Source organism: Gouania willdenowi, chromosome 4, assembly GCF_900634775.1.
Source record: "Gouania willdenowi chromosome 4, fGouWil2.1, whole genome shotgun sequence".
NCBI lineage: Eukaryota > Metazoa > Chordata > Actinopteri > Blenniiformes > Gobiesocidae > Gouania > Gouania willdenowi.
The window spans coordinates 30214558-30231038 of record NC_041047.1 but is presented as its reverse complement, the minus strand read 5'-3'; the positions used below and the strand labels follow the sequence as shown (position 1 = coordinate 30231038).

The 16481-nt window shown below is 40.9% G+C and overlaps 1 protein-coding gene across 4 annotated transcripts in view; it reads right to left on the bottom strand.

Moving 5' to 3' along the window:
- Positions 1-155: 155 nt before the first annotated feature.
- palld (palladin, cytoskeletal associated protein) overlaps positions 156-16481 on the bottom strand; it is a 104533-nt gene continuing 88207 nt past the window's right edge. For 3 of the 4 annotated variants that reach the window (XM_028444712.1, XM_028444714.1, XM_028444715.1), the window contains 10 exons: positions 15672-15816; positions 15272-15373; positions 10917-11138; positions 10289-10438; positions 8721-8809; positions 5960-6092; positions 3951-4158; positions 3714-3879; positions 3231-3364; positions 156-1381 (listed from right to left, as the gene is read on the bottom strand). In XM_028444712.1, coding sequence (XP_028300513.1) covers positions 1221-1381; positions 3231-3364; positions 3714-3879; positions 3951-4158; positions 5960-6092; positions 8721-8809; positions 10289-10438; positions 10917-11138; positions 15272-15373; positions 15672-15816 — 1510 coding nt within the window. In that variant the 3' untranslated portion in view covers positions 156-1220. The remainder of the gene's footprint in view (positions 1382-3230; positions 3365-3713; positions 3880-3950; positions 4159-5959; positions 6093-8720; positions 8810-10288; positions 10439-10916; positions 11139-15271; positions 15374-15671; positions 15817-16481) is intronic. The other variant, XM_028444713.1, reaches the window with a different exon arrangement.

Sequence of the window (16481 nt, the reverse complement as noted above, 5' to 3'; positions counted from 1 at the left end):
GTAGTGGGAAAAGTTTTTTGTAAGATTTTTAAAGTTACATTTAGAATTATACTTTGGTCATAATTGTAATTAATTATCAGTTGCGCAATTACAATTATAATTGAGCCCAACCCTGCAGATTCTCATTCTGCTCGTCTGTAGAAACACACACATCGTTTCTGAAGAGTTGGATTTTTATTCATTTTCTAAAGTCATTTCAGGAGAATAATCCATATACAGGCATTGATTGGCATCAAAATATGTGAGTGTTGGAAAAAAGCATCCACTGTGGGACATGAGTCAGGTTTCCTGTTTGTCTCTAACTGTGAAAAGGAGGAAAATATGTCGTTTCTATACATCCTGAGGACAGTTTGGCACTGTACAAGTGTCCAGAAATAACATGCAAAGAAGCTTTTGTTTGCGTTAAGTGACTTTAAAGCAGTACATATAATTATAAAAACGTTGTGATAACAGACGAGATCAGATGCACATATAAGTTATGTCAGGATGGATGGGGAAGCATTTCGTCCTTTTCATACAAAAATAAAATGAACAATCTGTGATGTGTGTGTGTGACGGGAAAACACTGAAAGCATTCACGGCACCCTCGCTCCATATGTCAAATCACTTCAAAACAAACAAAGAAGGAAGAAGAAAGTCACCCAGATGACCCCTCCCCCACCCCGTGGTTAACGATTCCATCCAACCTTCCACTGAAACACCTGCTGTTTCCATCCCAAGCCTCATCCTCACAGTAACTGTCTCTCTTAAAACCCACATCATCATTCTTCTATTTATTTATTTAAGAAAAAAAGAAAAAAGAAGACTTTTTAAGGCCCGGCCTTGCCTAAGATCTCATTACTCATTGGACTACATTGTGCTACCCACATTCTAAAAGTGATCAATGATCTCCATAATCAAAGCTGTGCATCATCCGTCTGTGTACACTACTGAACATGCATAGGAACTGTTTGATCCTCGGTTCTAGATGTAAGAGGCACTTAAACAGGCCCAGTCGGTCTGAGCGCTGAGGGAATAACTTGTTATAAATGGTGTCAGTCTATTCAAAGGTGGAACCATCACAGTTGTGCTCATGCACGCTCTGGTTTTTGCAGTTCACTGGAGAGGTAGTGGGCTTTGCTGATGTCCTGCCTCCTCCGTGTTGTTGTTGTTGAGTGTGTGTGTGTGTGTGTGTGTGTCTCCCTAGAGAAACACAGGTTTCCTCGTCTCTGTTTGGTTTCTCACAGGTCGTCACTTTCCACCAGGCTGCCAGGCGACAGCGGGCTGGAGTCGGGGAAGAAGGCAGCCTTCACATCCAGGCCTCTCTCTGTCAGGGCGGCGTAGCGGCTGGTGGACGGGCGCACCTTCTTTGGTTTGGGGATGTTGGGCTGCTGCCACTGAGCTGGAAAACACACGAGGGTTTGTCACACAGTTAGGAAGGGTTTGGAAACACCACAGGTGGCTATTGTACTAGTCTTCAGTACTCAAGTACTGTAAAAGTATAGATACTTGAATAAAAAACTACTCTGGTAAAAGTAAAAGTATTGAAGTTGCTCCCTTACTTGAGTAAAAGTAAAAAAGTACATGCTACTAAATGTTCTTAAAGCTGATATCCGGAGTTTCTGAGAAATCTATGTTTATGTATAATTCTTTTGAAATGCGAAAAAATAGCTAACTAGTCTTTTACTATGGTCTACTGCTGGTGGTCATTCATATACATTAATGTATATAAGTCCCTCCTTCGTCCTATAGACCCCTCAACAAATGGAAATGAGCGCAGTGATCGCCCAGCCAATAGGCTTCGACTTCCTGTTTTTGAGAATGAATGCGGAACTGTGCACGGAAACAAGGCCGTGCGTCAGCAAACAGGTAAATATGATTTGGGCTCTTACCTGACCCATAGACCTACAGTATATCAATGCAACCCGATGCAACCTTGTTATGTTCCTCGATGTGCGTACAGAAAAGTAGAGGCGTGGCTTCTGGTAGACTGGGAGAGGCAGTAGAAGGAAGTGACGTTGTTTAAGGCGGGGCATCGAGACATTTCTCAGAAACTCCGGATATCAGTTTTAAACCAGCAAATTCCATATCTTTTATTTTTCTAAGAACTTGTAGAATACTGGTACATGGAAATAAATGTAATCTATTACCCTTTATAAACACCTGGGGGTATTCCAGAAACCTGGTTATGTTCAAAAACCTGAGTATGTTTGGGCTCAAATATGGGAAACTCCGAGTTTCCGATTCCTGAAAGCGAGGAAAGCTAGACTTTGAGTATGTCACCATGGTAACATCTCCATGAACTGAACCTGCTCGCTGGCAGGTTTTTTTGTATTAGAAACGTTGGGTTTCTACCTGGCTCCGCCCCTTTTGAACACTGCTTCTCAAGAAACACTTAAATTTATCTTGACACTCTTCTCGGACCACACATCACACAACACACACGTGCTCACATCATTACAAATGTTGTGCTGCTTTATGTTTTTTTTGCAAAAGGTAGTTTTCTGTCCAACATTGGGGATGCTGAGCATTTAGGGAAAGGCTCCGTATGCAGAGAAATCACAAAGGTTGCTCTGCATTAAAACTGGATACAAACCTGTGGCAAATGTAAACGGTAAGGAAGTGCGCTTGAAAGCACAGAGTCATAAATCGCCCTCTGCTAGCTCGTTGCCATGGTAGCTCGTGTGATCTTTGTTCCATTGATGATGGCTTTTTATCATGCTCTTACACATGAGTAATCCAAGGTTTACATACTCAAGAGTTTCTCATCGCAGGGTAAGTTGACCCAGAGTTTATGGATAGACTCAGATAGATAGACCCCTCTAGAGAATTTAGCACTCATTATTGATAACATTTGTAAATAAAATGTTTCAAGAAAAAAAATTGCAAATGCTCAATTAAACCAAGAAAAAAAGAGAATCATGTTCTCCAGGTTTCTGGAATGGAGACGTGCCCTTTTTGGTCTGAAAATGAGTCCTACTGAGCTGAAAAGCCTTTCACAAGCAGCAGAAGCCGTTGTTGGTTTGCGTCATATTACGTCGTGACGTCACCTTCGAATGTCTTAAAAGTAACGAGCTCATTTTTAAAATGTGAGGAGTAGAATGTTTAAAAAAGTAAGGATTAAAAGTAAAAAGTCACCCAAAAAAATACATACTCACGCAAAGTACAGATACCAGAAAAAACGACTTAAGTACAGTTACTGTATTTACAGAGTTACTGTTTCAGTTTGCTGAATCACACGCATCTCTTACTGTGAACGTCGAGCCGTGCCGTGCTGGAGACGATGCCGGCGTCGTTCTTGGCTGAAACTGTGTACCAGCCGGCGTCTTCTTTCATAGCAGGTTGGATGATCATACACAGGTAGCCACAGTTGTCCTGGTGCATGCTGGGAAATAGAGTCCATAATGTAAGGTGAGATGCTTTCATGTGGAACATGAACTTTATTTATAAAGGGGCTGAAAATAGACATTACAGTTCAACGTTAGCTCTATAAATTAGAATAGAGTTCCCAAAGAGGCGGTCGTACAAAAATAATAAGATTGTGTTGTATTTGTAGAAATGATACCGTAATTTATTCTTTTATTCAGTTACAGTTATTGATTTCTGACTGCTTTGCACCTAGTAGTGTTGTACACAAGACCAAACTATCCGAGACCAGAATGCACCAATACCAAGAAAAGACCAAGACCATACTACAACACTAGAGATGAGATTAGAGACTTGAACAGACGCACCTGATTCTGTCTGTGTTATGAGTGAAGGACTCGTTCTCCCTCTTCCAGAATATCTGCGGCGCTGGCACTCCTGTGACGCGACACTCCAGCCTCACAGGATGTCCATCGGCCACACTCGTGTTCTGCAGCTTCTCCACGAAGGATGGAGCCTTGTGCATCTCTTTAGCTGTGGAGCAGGTGGTGTTACAGAGGTGCATTGTGGGAGTTCAAAGCAGCACCTTCTCTGCGTTCCTCTACCTGCTACGATGAGTTCCAGATTGAAGGAGTTCTGTCCGGCTCTGTTGCTAGCGATGCAGGTGTAGATTCCAGCGTCCCGGCTGGTCACGGGCTCGATGACCAGGGAGTGCACACCGTTCTCCCTCACCAGCATCTTGTGGGCGGAGTCAGGACGGATCGTCTGACTGTTCAGCTGCCAGATGAGGTCGGGCGTGGGCAGGCCGCTGACCTACAGAACATGTCGGGGTTGTGAGAATACAGTTTGTGCCCTGTTCCTTTAACTTGATTAGTGAGTGTTTGTTGCTTAAATAAAACAAACAATAACACTTTACTTGAAGAGTAACTAAACCCCTGCTTTCTGCTGACCTGCCACAAAAAATGCCTTGATTGTGGGCGTTACACAGCTGCAGAGGGCTGCTTCACACGGAGCAGTGGAGTTCCGCAGGGATCTAGTTTGGTTAGGTAGGTTTAGGGTTAAGGGTTTGGGTAACAAAAGGTTAAGGTTAGGGCTAGGGTTAGGGTTAGGGTTAGGGGTTTGGGTAACAAACGGTTACGGCTAGGGCTAGGGTTAGGGTTAGGGGTTTGGGTAACAAACGGTTACGGCTAGGGCTAGGGTTAGGGTTAGGGGTTTGGGTAACAAACGGTTACGGCTAGGGCTAGGGTTAGGGTTAGGGGTTTGGGTAACAAACGGTTACGGCTAGGGCTAGGGTTAGGGTTAGGGGTTTGGGTAACAAACGGTTACGGCTAGGGCTAGGGTTAGGGTTAGGGGTTTGGGTAACAAAAGGTTAGGGTTAGGGTAACAAACGACACTTAATGACAACCTCCATGACACCTTATTCATGCTAATGACAGGTGTCATGTCTTAATATGTCCCAAGATGACACTGCTTATGGCTGCTTTGATGTGTTGGTTGGTGCACATTGTTTTTGTAGTAAACTCTGCTACTGGTTGCTCTTACACCAGAGAAGAGTTCTTGAGGCACTTGTATATATGCATATAAACAATATAATTTATTGTTATTATTATTATATTTATTATTTATGTTACAGGTTTGTTTTTTTGTTCTTCACACCATCCACCAAGTTCAATTCTTTGTATTAGTTTTTTAACTGTATTTGACAAATACAACTTTTTCTGATTCTGATTCTTCTGATAATAATGATAGAGTAATGTCCGATTTATGTATAAAACTTCAAGTAAAGTGTTGCCAAAAAACTAATAAATAAAAGTAGGTAAAAACATGACGGATGTGTGTGTGTGTGTGTGTGTGTGTGTGTGAGAGTTTGCGTGTGTGTTGTGGATCCTTCCTAAGCTGGAGGCAGTGATTAAACATCTCCACTGGTTTTTTGATGTCTCACAGGGACAGGAATGCAGAGAAAGGGAATGTTAGCGTGTCAGCTCTGACAGCAGATCCTCCAGTGGCTCACAGGGCGGGGCTCACATGGATCACCCCAGCACTGTGATTAGCATATTTTCTCTGGCGCTTTGATTCACTCCATCATGTTATTTTAGACCATTGCATCACCATCGGGATGAAAATGTCAGGATAACATCCACCGATAACAATGTGTAGTCCTGAGTGGTTACTGAAGTTACAACAGACTAATGCAACTGAGGCTTTAAACCAAGCTCACATTTAAGTTAATGACTCCACTTATCCACAAATCCTTCTATATTTGTCCTTTTCTGTCGAAGCATGAAAATCCCCTTCGTTACACATATTTATGTGAGTCATCCTCAAACCTCTGCTGACTCCATGATGGTTTACCCACAGGGTTCCAACTATGGACAAGAAAACAAGTTCAGATCACGTGTCAAACTCCAGTCAGCCCATGAAAGCAGACATTCTGACTCGAGCTCTCCTTATGAGTAAAACATGACGAGAAAAACTGATTATTGCGTAAATCCCGACACAGTTTGGTTCCAGATGTTTGTGACTGAACGTATAACTGGGCCGAGTGCAGCTCCTAAATGAGAACGAGGCGTAACAGGCGTTTTCTCTTCATCGCACACCCTTGTTGTGTGTTTACCTTGCAGTCCATCCGGCACAGTCGGCCCTCCTGAACTATGAGGTCACCGGGCGCCTGCAAGAAATGTGGGCGGAAGTGACGCTCTTGGATGTTGTCGTTCTCGTCTCCGCTGTCTCTGGACCTGGACCTGGGCCTGACAGAGAGAACAGGACATCGACGTTTTTCATTCAAGGTCTCTATCGTCTGAACTTTGAACTGGAGCATAGAGTTAAGGTTGGACAATTTGTCATGCAGAAGGACAAGTTATGTGAAATCATCTCCCACAAAGGGGCACCTTTTTGTGGCATTTGCATGTTCTCCCTGTACCGTATGTGTCCAAAAACACATTCTAAAAATCTAAAAGAAGCAGTAAGATAGCGTAAACCCCTACCAAACACCAAATATCCTCATCTGATCACGGTACCAGGATCATTCACACTTTAAAGGCTTGGAAGAAATGTCTATCTCCATTAAAGGTTCCCCAGTAAGTTCAAATGTATGGGCAAAACTTGTGATGTAATGCACAACCCAGATCCCATGTGGATGAAACTGGGTTACTATAACTGAGTCAGATTTCAGAAAAATCAGTCAATTACAAACCAAAATATTAATTATTGAAATGACCTTGTTACCTTGTTAGGCTTCCTAATCAATGAAAATATAGGAATTAATATTTTTGGTGTGGACGTCTGAGCTTTCTTTGTGTCAGTATACCCCTAGATTTACAGTTTTTTCAATGGTAAGTTTTGTGTTAAATTATAATTGACAATTTTATTAGAATTTTAATGGCAATTACAATTACAAAGTCAATTATCTAAACTCAATTACAATTTAATTATGATTGCGACAGCAACATATTTTTAAAATTTAAATTATAATTGAATGATTTTTTTAATCCACATTCAGTATATTGATCCGGATTCCTTCCAACATCTAATGGAATGTTCCATGGCGTAAGGTCTATATTTTGTCAAAATCAGTGTGTTTGATGTAGTCCTGCTAATCAATGAAGGCTGGGCAATATATCGAGATTCAAGACATATCAAGTTTTCTATTTTGGCAATACAGAAAATTACAATATTGCCTATATATATATATATATTAGCTCACTTTGTATTAAAATACTCGTTTTAGGAATGGCTGCTTTCACAATTTCTCGGAACAGCACGAAAAGTACAGTTAGATGTATTTCTGAGTGAGTCCTTACCCAGACCTTCACCTAAACAAGCCACACTACAGAACTCACTCACATGTGCTGTCCTTTTTGGAGAAAAAGACTAAAGTGGATCATATTCTGCAGCTGTTTGTTAATAAATGTGCCTGTGTGGAATTTTGTATCACCAAATTTAACCCAGAATTGTCTTTCTGGTTAGACTTTATTTCAATTAAAATTATTGAGATTAATATCGTATATCGCCATTCTGAGAAAAAATCTAGAGATATGAATTTTGGTTCATATCACCCAGCCATAAGGGTTAGTATAAATGTTACCTCTTTAGCGGAGGCATCACATTCCATTGACTGACCAACCTACTGCCACCTGTTGGCATGGAGCAGTATTTCGTTACCCTGACTACAGATGTTGGATGTAGCCAGCATTTTCAATCCAGACCAGTTCATTACATTATCAGCAGACACCATGTAGAAGCTGTTAATAAGCCAGTGACGCTCAGCATGTGGCTCTTTATGTCTTCATTGTAATTATTATTCCCATAGAAACTTTAACCCCTTTTTACCTTTTTCGTTTGGCCATTTTGCAACTTCTTTTGTCCCATTTTTGCACCTTTTCAAAACTTGTTTTAGACTTATCCAATTTTTGTCCTTTCTTTATTTTTTGTGTCCACTTTTCATCCGAATAAGCTACCTTTTGCCTAATAATACCACTTGTTTCCTTTTTTCCTACATTTTGCCTCTTTTTGTTCCACATTTTTGCCATTTTTCATGATTGTTTGCCATGTTTTGCCCATTAAGCTAACCTTTGCCATTATCTACCACCTGGTTCCCATTTATTTGTCCATTTTTTGGCCACTATTGACTGCTTTTTGCCCATTTTAGTCACTTTTCACTCTTTTCTGGCCACGTTTTTGCCATTTTTGGACCATTTTTGGCCACCTGTTACCATGTCTGCCTCCACTCGCCGGTCAAAAAAAACACGTAGCAGACTGGACCGGCCCACTTTGGGTCGACGGCCCACCGGGACGATGCCCGGTATGCCAGATGGCCAATCCACCACTGGATGTAACAGCTTTACTTTAATTTTCCTGACGTATTATCCACATAAACACCTGAGCACTCATGAGGAATGAGTAATGGGTTCTTCTCTCCTCATGTATGAACACTGAAATCCTCCATAACACTGAAAACAACTAATCACACTGGTTTAACGCTTCGGTGCTGCTGTGTCGGAGCCAATAGGTGCTCTTTTTGATTTCCCCCATAATAACAATGACTTCACCTCCCAGAGAAACCAAGACAGTTGGAGACGATGATTACTATCTGTGCTCTCATTTAATCAGGGAGTGTTCACCTAGATAACAGCCTGCCCTGAGAGCTGCTGTCAGAACATCTGTGATTCACAACACCTGTATTCACCCAAGTTCAATCTGTATAGACAAAGTCATCGGCCAACAGGTGCTGCCTTTTTTTAGTTCACAGACAGAAAACATTTGGACACATAAAAGCCTCGTGAAATCGTTCACACAGAAGTTTTGCAGATGTTAATGAACATGTGGCAGCCAGCCGTTTGAGGCCCACACTTTTTTTTTTTTTAATGGTGTCCCACCTGCGCATGTGTCCAGGTGCCGAGCGTTGGCTTCGGCCTCGTTGGTTCACAGCCTGAACCATCATCCTGCCAGTGCAGCTCACCCTGCCCTGAGAGAGAGAGAGAGAGAGAGGGCTGATGAGGTGATGACACGCCACGAGCAGCCCTCACGCTGAGAGCAGGAAATAAAAAGTGTGAGTAAAAGCTGGAAAAAAGATGTTTAAAAGCCTGTTGAACATGAACTTTTGACCTGAATGAGAGTTACAGTCATTTCCTGTCCTACTCAACGCCCTCTTCCTCTGCAGGCGTATCACTGTGTTATTATCTCACTAATGAGTGCTGACATCTGCTACAAGCTGCACATCTACTGGAACAAGAGCAAATATTTATTCATCATAAAATCTGATCTGATCTCTATCCAAGCAAATAATACAAACACGGTGACAAACGCTCTGAAATATACATACAGGACCAACACACAGCTTCTCTGGCTACTGATCTGACCCACAGAACCTCCAAGAGAACATTTAGATCATATCTTTTAGAACAGTATAAGGGTGCTTTATGATGGCGCTACGCGAGCCACATTTAGCCAAACTAAACACAGGAGTGGCTTATAGCTCATACCCATTCAGAACAGCTGCTGACTGTAAACGCAACACTGCTGTGGTTCAATCATGCATAGAAGTTAAGAAAAACCATAGACGGTAAAAAGAATGGATAGGACAATCTCCCCGGTGGAGTGAAGCCTTTTATTTTTAGAGCTCCCCCTGCTGACTGGCTGCAGTATAGGTCATAAACCCCACCTCCTCAATGATAACAGATAGGATGTGGGTCAAACTGTAAAGTTAAAATGTTTGTCACATAACCTTTTTCCAAACCTAAACTCTGCTGTGATCATTAGTTATCATCACCCTACATTGTGTTCAAAAGCTAATTTTTTGTAAAGTTATTTGAGGTTGAAAAACAGGATTTTACGTCATATATGACGATGATTGACAGCCGCGGATCGTGAAGGAAAGCCGAGACGCCATCTAACTTTTCCGTTCAGTTTTTTTTGTCTTTTTTGAGCTGTCAAAATGAGTTGTTCTGCAGTAAACTGTTCTAAACTGTTGGTACAATTTCCAGCGGTAAAGATACTTATGTTCTTTGTGTTTCTGGGCTGCGTAAGTCATCAGAGCAGTATGCTAAATGGGAGGGGCGTGTTAGCAGGGCTCCTCCCACCGGACTACTGTGCAGACTCCAAATGACGTCAAATTTGCAATTTGGCGCCATATTTTGGCTTCAATAAGGTTTAGTGGGAACAGCTACAGTGCACGCCCACTGGTTTTAACAAGTGTCCTCAAGGTATTCTCTATTAAATCCATAGTTTTCTGGTTATGTACGTACAAGTATTACTTGTCATTATTGAAGGTGGGACGATATATCATGCCACAAGTTATATACAGTATATTGCAATATTTAAATGCCAAAAAATATATTGTTGAGGGTACAAGTGGTATCACAAGAAGGAGGGGTCAGAAAAAAGCCGTCATGCACAAACGTTCTTCCAATGACGTTTGTGTGTGTATTCTCACTCTTCCGCTCACCTCGGGGTTTCCCGCTAAAATGGTGTAGTTTCCATCGTCGTCCAACGAGGCTGCAGCTGTGTGCAGGGAGCAGGTCCCATCAGGGTCTCTGCTGATCCTGTAGTGCTCACTCCTCTTTGAGATCTGCTTCCCATCCTTAAACCAGTAAACCTGGGGCAGGAAGAGAAGCACTCTTTTACACTGAGGGCCTCAGGAAATGAAATGAATCAATGAATGCATTCCCTCCAGATCAGTGCTCTAATGTTGTTTTCAGTATTCATTGAGTCAGTATAAACTGCATTTAGTCATCGATCCAGTTTTTCATCTGTGTGTTTGCAGAATTGCTGGATTTGGGTTGTTATTATGGACTGATGCTGGATGCTAATGCCTGACCAGGTGAAAGCCACTGACTGAACAGACTCACTATTCTACTAACACTGCTATCTGTGCCTCTATCTGACTTTTTTTCAATCCACGGTGAAACCTGTCATCACAGTGTGATTAATTCAGGCACGCAGTGAGGCAGGAAAGCCCTCCCCTTATCCAAGCACACTGTACATGTACACTATCAGCCTCACACATCATCACCTTTGGCTGAAAATGCTTTAAAATGACCTGGTCTTGATTACGTCCTGTATATAACGCACACCTTGGGTTTGGGGTCTCCATTGACCTTGCAGGAGAAGGTGACTGGCATGCCCTCAAAGACTTTGCAGTGTTTAAGCTTGTGGTCAAAGGACGGCGCCACGCCCTGTCCGGCAGTGTCTTCTTCATGCTGCACGTCGTCGTCCGACTCCTCCACCGGAGAACGCTCCAGTCGGAACTCGATCTCACTGATCAGGCGCTGCTCGAAGCTGGAAACTTTGTATTCCTACAAAACAGAGGCAGACGAGGAAGATAATGAAATATTGTGGTAGGAACCAGAGAAAGGAAGGAAGCAGTGGCAGAGTGATGGAGGCAGGCGTGTTTGAAAGTGAGAAGGAAGCATTCGTATTATTTTTTTTTTTTTAAAACAAACTATCCTCCAATCTCCTAACTGTATGAACCACTCCTCTTCTCATCAATCCTTCATCACCACAGCCCTGCAGAGGCAGCGGGAGAACATCTGCAGAGCCTTTTGTGATGACACATCGCTAAGATAATGACAGGCCTTAAGCACGAGGTGGAGAGCTGAACTCACTCTGCTCCTCCTCTGCTGAAGGATCATTCTGGAATCGTACTGAAGCTGTAGGTTCCTCCTAAAGAGTTCCCCAACCTAAGCCACGTTCACTTTGGCTTTTTTCAATCCCATGCAAAATCAAAGTGCAGCATTCATCACGTGAGGACAGAAGGAAAGAAACGTGCACATAACATGATGACTACAAATCAGGGTTGGGCTCAATTACATTTTACAGTTTTCAATTATCAATGTTTCCAATTACAATTCAAATACAATTACATTAACCAGCATTTCTCCAATTACAACTTTTTTTTTAATCCTCAGAAAGTCAATTACATATAAGCTCTCAATTACTAAAGTTTAATTAAAATTAAGCACAATTATTGAGCCTTTGATGAATAACCTAATAAAAGCTAACCTTCCTCGTGTGTTAGCTTTCTGTTAGCATCTTTCATGATCAGCTGTAAAATACACTAAAAACAAATATATTTCATTCAATTTCTATTGTTTACATTGTTAGGCTTCCTAATCAATGAAAATATAGGTATTAATATTTTTGGTTTGGGCATCTGAGCCTTTTTTGTGTCAGCATACACCTCAATTTATATTTTTTAAATGGTCAAATGTGGGAAAGCTTGACGTGAAACATATTTTAATAATTTTTTACTATATACAGTAAGTGTAGAACTGTAACACGGTTCTCCAGTTTTACGTTAACTTATAAAAGACAATTTTTATAGAATTGTCATGGCAATTACTGTACATTTACAAAGTCAATTACAATTTAATTCCGATTATGGCAGCAACAGATTTTTAAGATGACAATTACAATTATAATTCTGCCATAATTGCAATCAATTACAAATATAATTGACCCCAACCCTGCTACGTGTACAAAAGGAGAGTTTGGTGCCGACGTCATCAGTGTGCAGTTACAGATCTAAGTGTGATCACGTGATACACAGAAACAATGGAGTAAAAACCCAGCAGGTGTGAAAAGAAAAGGTTTTCAACCTTCTGAGGATAAGAGTCTGTATCAGATGAAGGGTCTTCCTGTTGAGAGAAACCATTGTGTTGTCACAGAAGAGGGGACACTTTGTGTGTGTTTTTATGAACCCGCGTGAACGCGTCTCACCTGGAGCTGAAACATTTGTGACATGAAAGCTTCAGAGGGTTTAAAGGTGTGAAAATCACACACAGAGCTGTGTGTTACCCCTACTTTAGTTACTTCTCACACACACACACACACACTGGTTTTAGTCTATACGTCTGGGTACCAGCTTTATCATGTGTAGGGTCACTTACAGCAGATGTTATTACTAAGGGGTGAGAATTGGCAAGGATGTTGCAATACGACACGTATCACAATATCTGGGTCACAATATGGTATTATCGCGATATCACGATATATTGCATTATTCTACCCAGGTAATGTCAAAATTAAACGTAGAGATGAAAAATCAAGTTGCTGTATATGATCATCAGAATATATTGATCATTCAGAGGACAAATTGAGTCAAAACTATTTGCTTCAAAACATCCCATTTAATATTATTATTATTATTGTTATTGTTATTATATGTAGGAACAGGAGCCAGTAGTTCCGCAGAGAAGTGAAAATGTCTCCAGCATGAAAAATACAATAAGAAAAATATTGATTAAATATGAAATAAATAAATAAATACATTTTAAATCGATTGAAAAATAAAAATCGATTTAAAATCGGCACCCAAAAATTCGCGTTATATCATCAAATCAATTTTTTTTTCACATCCCTAATTATGACCAAACTGGCTGCCAGGGTTGTAAAGGAGCGAAACATTTCTGCAAATATTTCAGGGGGAACTTGAGCTCAGGAATTTTGGAAATATATAAAAAATGTAAATAAATAAAAAAAACCACCGCAATTATTTATTGAAATTGCTGTAACTGTAAATAACTGATGCTAATGTTTTAGATCAGGGGTGTTAAACTTATTTTAGTTCAGAGGCCAAATATGGACCAGTTTGATCTCAAGTGGGCCACAGATTTTAGCAGGAAAATGAACAATTTCATCATTAATATGCCCTAGTTTACTTCCATGTGTAATTTACTGTATATGTAAAGGAAGGCACCGACATTATCTAAGCAAAGTCTCTACAGGATATTCACTTTAATTTCTTTGATTTTGTGACCAATGCCTTTTAAAATCAAGGACATTTAGTGGAATAATCTGGAAGAAATATAAAGTTCTTTCAACATTTTGAGATTAAACATAACTGACATCATGTGATATAAGACATGGAGAAACTGTGAGCCTTGCAAATATTGTGGAGTTTCATTGAAATTGTGTATTTGGAGGGACTGAGGGGCCCGTGGGCCAAATTGGATGTTCTAAAGGGCCGGATTTGGGCCCCCTGCCTTGAGTTTAACACTACGACTTTCAATACTCTGGGTTTTTCCTGTTAATTCCTATTGGAAAGTTTCCAACTCAAATAATAGTGTTTAAAATGACTCCCAACTAACCGTTTATTCCAATAAATAACCTCCATGAAAAATTTATATTTTTGACCTGGAAATGTTTGCAACCCTTGTGGTGACACCCTGGACCTGCAGGGCCAACATATTCACTCTGATGGGCAAGTTTGGGATTCCAGTTACCCTAACATTGATGTTTTGGGGGTAAATAAAGATAACTCAAGCACAGGGAGAGCATGCAAACCTCACAGAATCAAACCCTAGATCAGTGTGCAGTGCCATCGTGTACCCCTGAACTAGGGGTGATAAGTGTCAGTCTTCATCCCACCCCAGGCGTGAGATGATAGGAAATGATACAAACTATAGAAATCGATCAATTCAGGAGCCGCTAAATCACTGTTTTTTTTTCAACCTTGGGGTCGGGACCCCATGTGAGGCAGCCTGGAGTTTAAATGGGGTCTCCTGAAATTTCTGAAAAATTTAAATAGATTTTTGAACTTTTTTATTTCCATAATAAAACACAAAATCTTAAACAATTCATAGATTTTCACTTTGTGAAATGTAAATCTAGTTCAACTAAAATGTAGTAAAACAAAAAAAAAAAAAACAATCTGAGCTCAAACATGATAAAAAAATAATTTAGAAAAAAAAAGTAATTCTTGATATCAAAATGGGGTCATGATCCAAAAAAGGTTGGGAAACACTGCACTAAATACTGTTTCTGCTACATACTGTTACAGAATGAGATACTTTAAAATGTGTGTTAGCACTCATTAATTCCGTCATTATGCTCTATAGTGGTTTTTAAATAGTTTTCTAAGCAAAATGTTGCAGTGGGACAAAGGGGGGGCCTTTACCCCAAATTGTTTGTGAACCACTGCCCTAGACCATGATGCTGTGAGATAGAAGTGCAAACCACTACTTCATTTTAAGGCTTATTGATTATTTTCTGCTTAAGTTTGGAGTTATGGAGTGAATTGAGCCTTTAAAGGTGTGAAAGTGTCACTTCTGCTCCAGCTTCAACACAGCTCACTGAGACACAGGGCAACGTTGCACGCTTGTAGCAACAGTGGTTTCCAACACTTTGCATAAACAAAGCTTTTTATGGCATTGCACGGACATCTTTAAAGTGTTTACACCCTGCTTACATAACGTCCGTGGTGTTTACAGTAGGAGGGAGACTGGCTTCAGTATAAATAGAGAGCCAGTGATGATCAGATAGCAGTCAGGTATCAGTGGACACAACAGGGAGGGGATTGTGTGCTATACATGCCATAGAGCAGATACATCTGTGGGAACAAAGAGCTGTTGATGTGGATTATCTGGGTGACGGTGTACCATGCCCGTGTGTGTGTGTGTGTGTGTGTGTGTGTGTGTTGGCCCTGTACCTGTGTGACTGGCTCCTCCTCAGTGTCCTGTGTGTTTAAGACTGTGGCGGCGTTGTCAGCACCCAGCAGTCTGCGCGCCATCTTCTCCTCATAGGTTAACCTCTGGAAGCAGGGATTAATGGGTCAGCCTGGGTTAGTGTGTGAGTCGCACACACACACACACACACTCACACACACCTTTAACAGTCCACACCGTCACCTTGATGGGTTTAACGTGTGTGTTAATGACAGATGACTGGATTTATTGAAGTGATGATGACTTGTTAGAAGGCTCTTTAAAAGGTAACAGCCATTTAGGGATGTATGAGGGATGGATTTGACTTTAATTTGTGTTACCGTCATTGAACGCACACACACACACACACACACACACACACACACACACAACACACACACACACCTGTTGACCGTTGCTCATGCGTTCCTCTTTAAAGCGCAGTTTTCTCTCCAAATCCTGGATGACAGCATCTTTTGAGCCCTGGATGTCTGAGTCGGAGGCCAGACGAGGCGTTTTGGTGAGCGAGGACTTCCTCGGGAACGCTTTGCTGCACATAAAGACAATATTAGCTGCAGTACTTGTATATATGTACTGTATATATTCATCATTTATCCTCAATATTTATTAGTGAGGATGCAGGAGGCAACATCACTAATGTTATCATTTTCTTTCTTCCGTCTGCGTTAACTCCTCCTACACCATTCGTTGCATTTGTGATTTGTAACTTTTAAACTTTTTGAGTTATTAATGTTTTTGTGAAACTGCATTGACTTTTCAGCTCTTATGTCATTTTTAGAGTGGACAGCTGGTTAAGAGAGAGTGGAGCTGTTCCCATATTCAGCTAGTACATTAAACCCATTTCAACCTTAATGCTAATATTAAGCTATTGCTAGGTTAATGCTTAGCTAATGCTATGTTAATGATATTGCTAGGTTAATGCTAATGCTAGGCTAATGCTAGGTTAGTGCTAATGCTAGGCTAATGCTAGGTTAGTGCTAATGCTATGTTAATGCTATTGCTAGGTTAATGTTAATGTTAGGCTAATGCTAGGTTAGTGCTAATGCTAGGCTAATGCTAGGTTAGTGCTAATGCTATGTTAATGTTATTGCTAGGTTAATGCTAATGTTAGGCTAATGCTAGGTTAGTGCTAATGCTAGGTTAGTGCTAATGCTATGTTAATGCTATTGCTAGGTTAATGCTAATGCTAGGCTC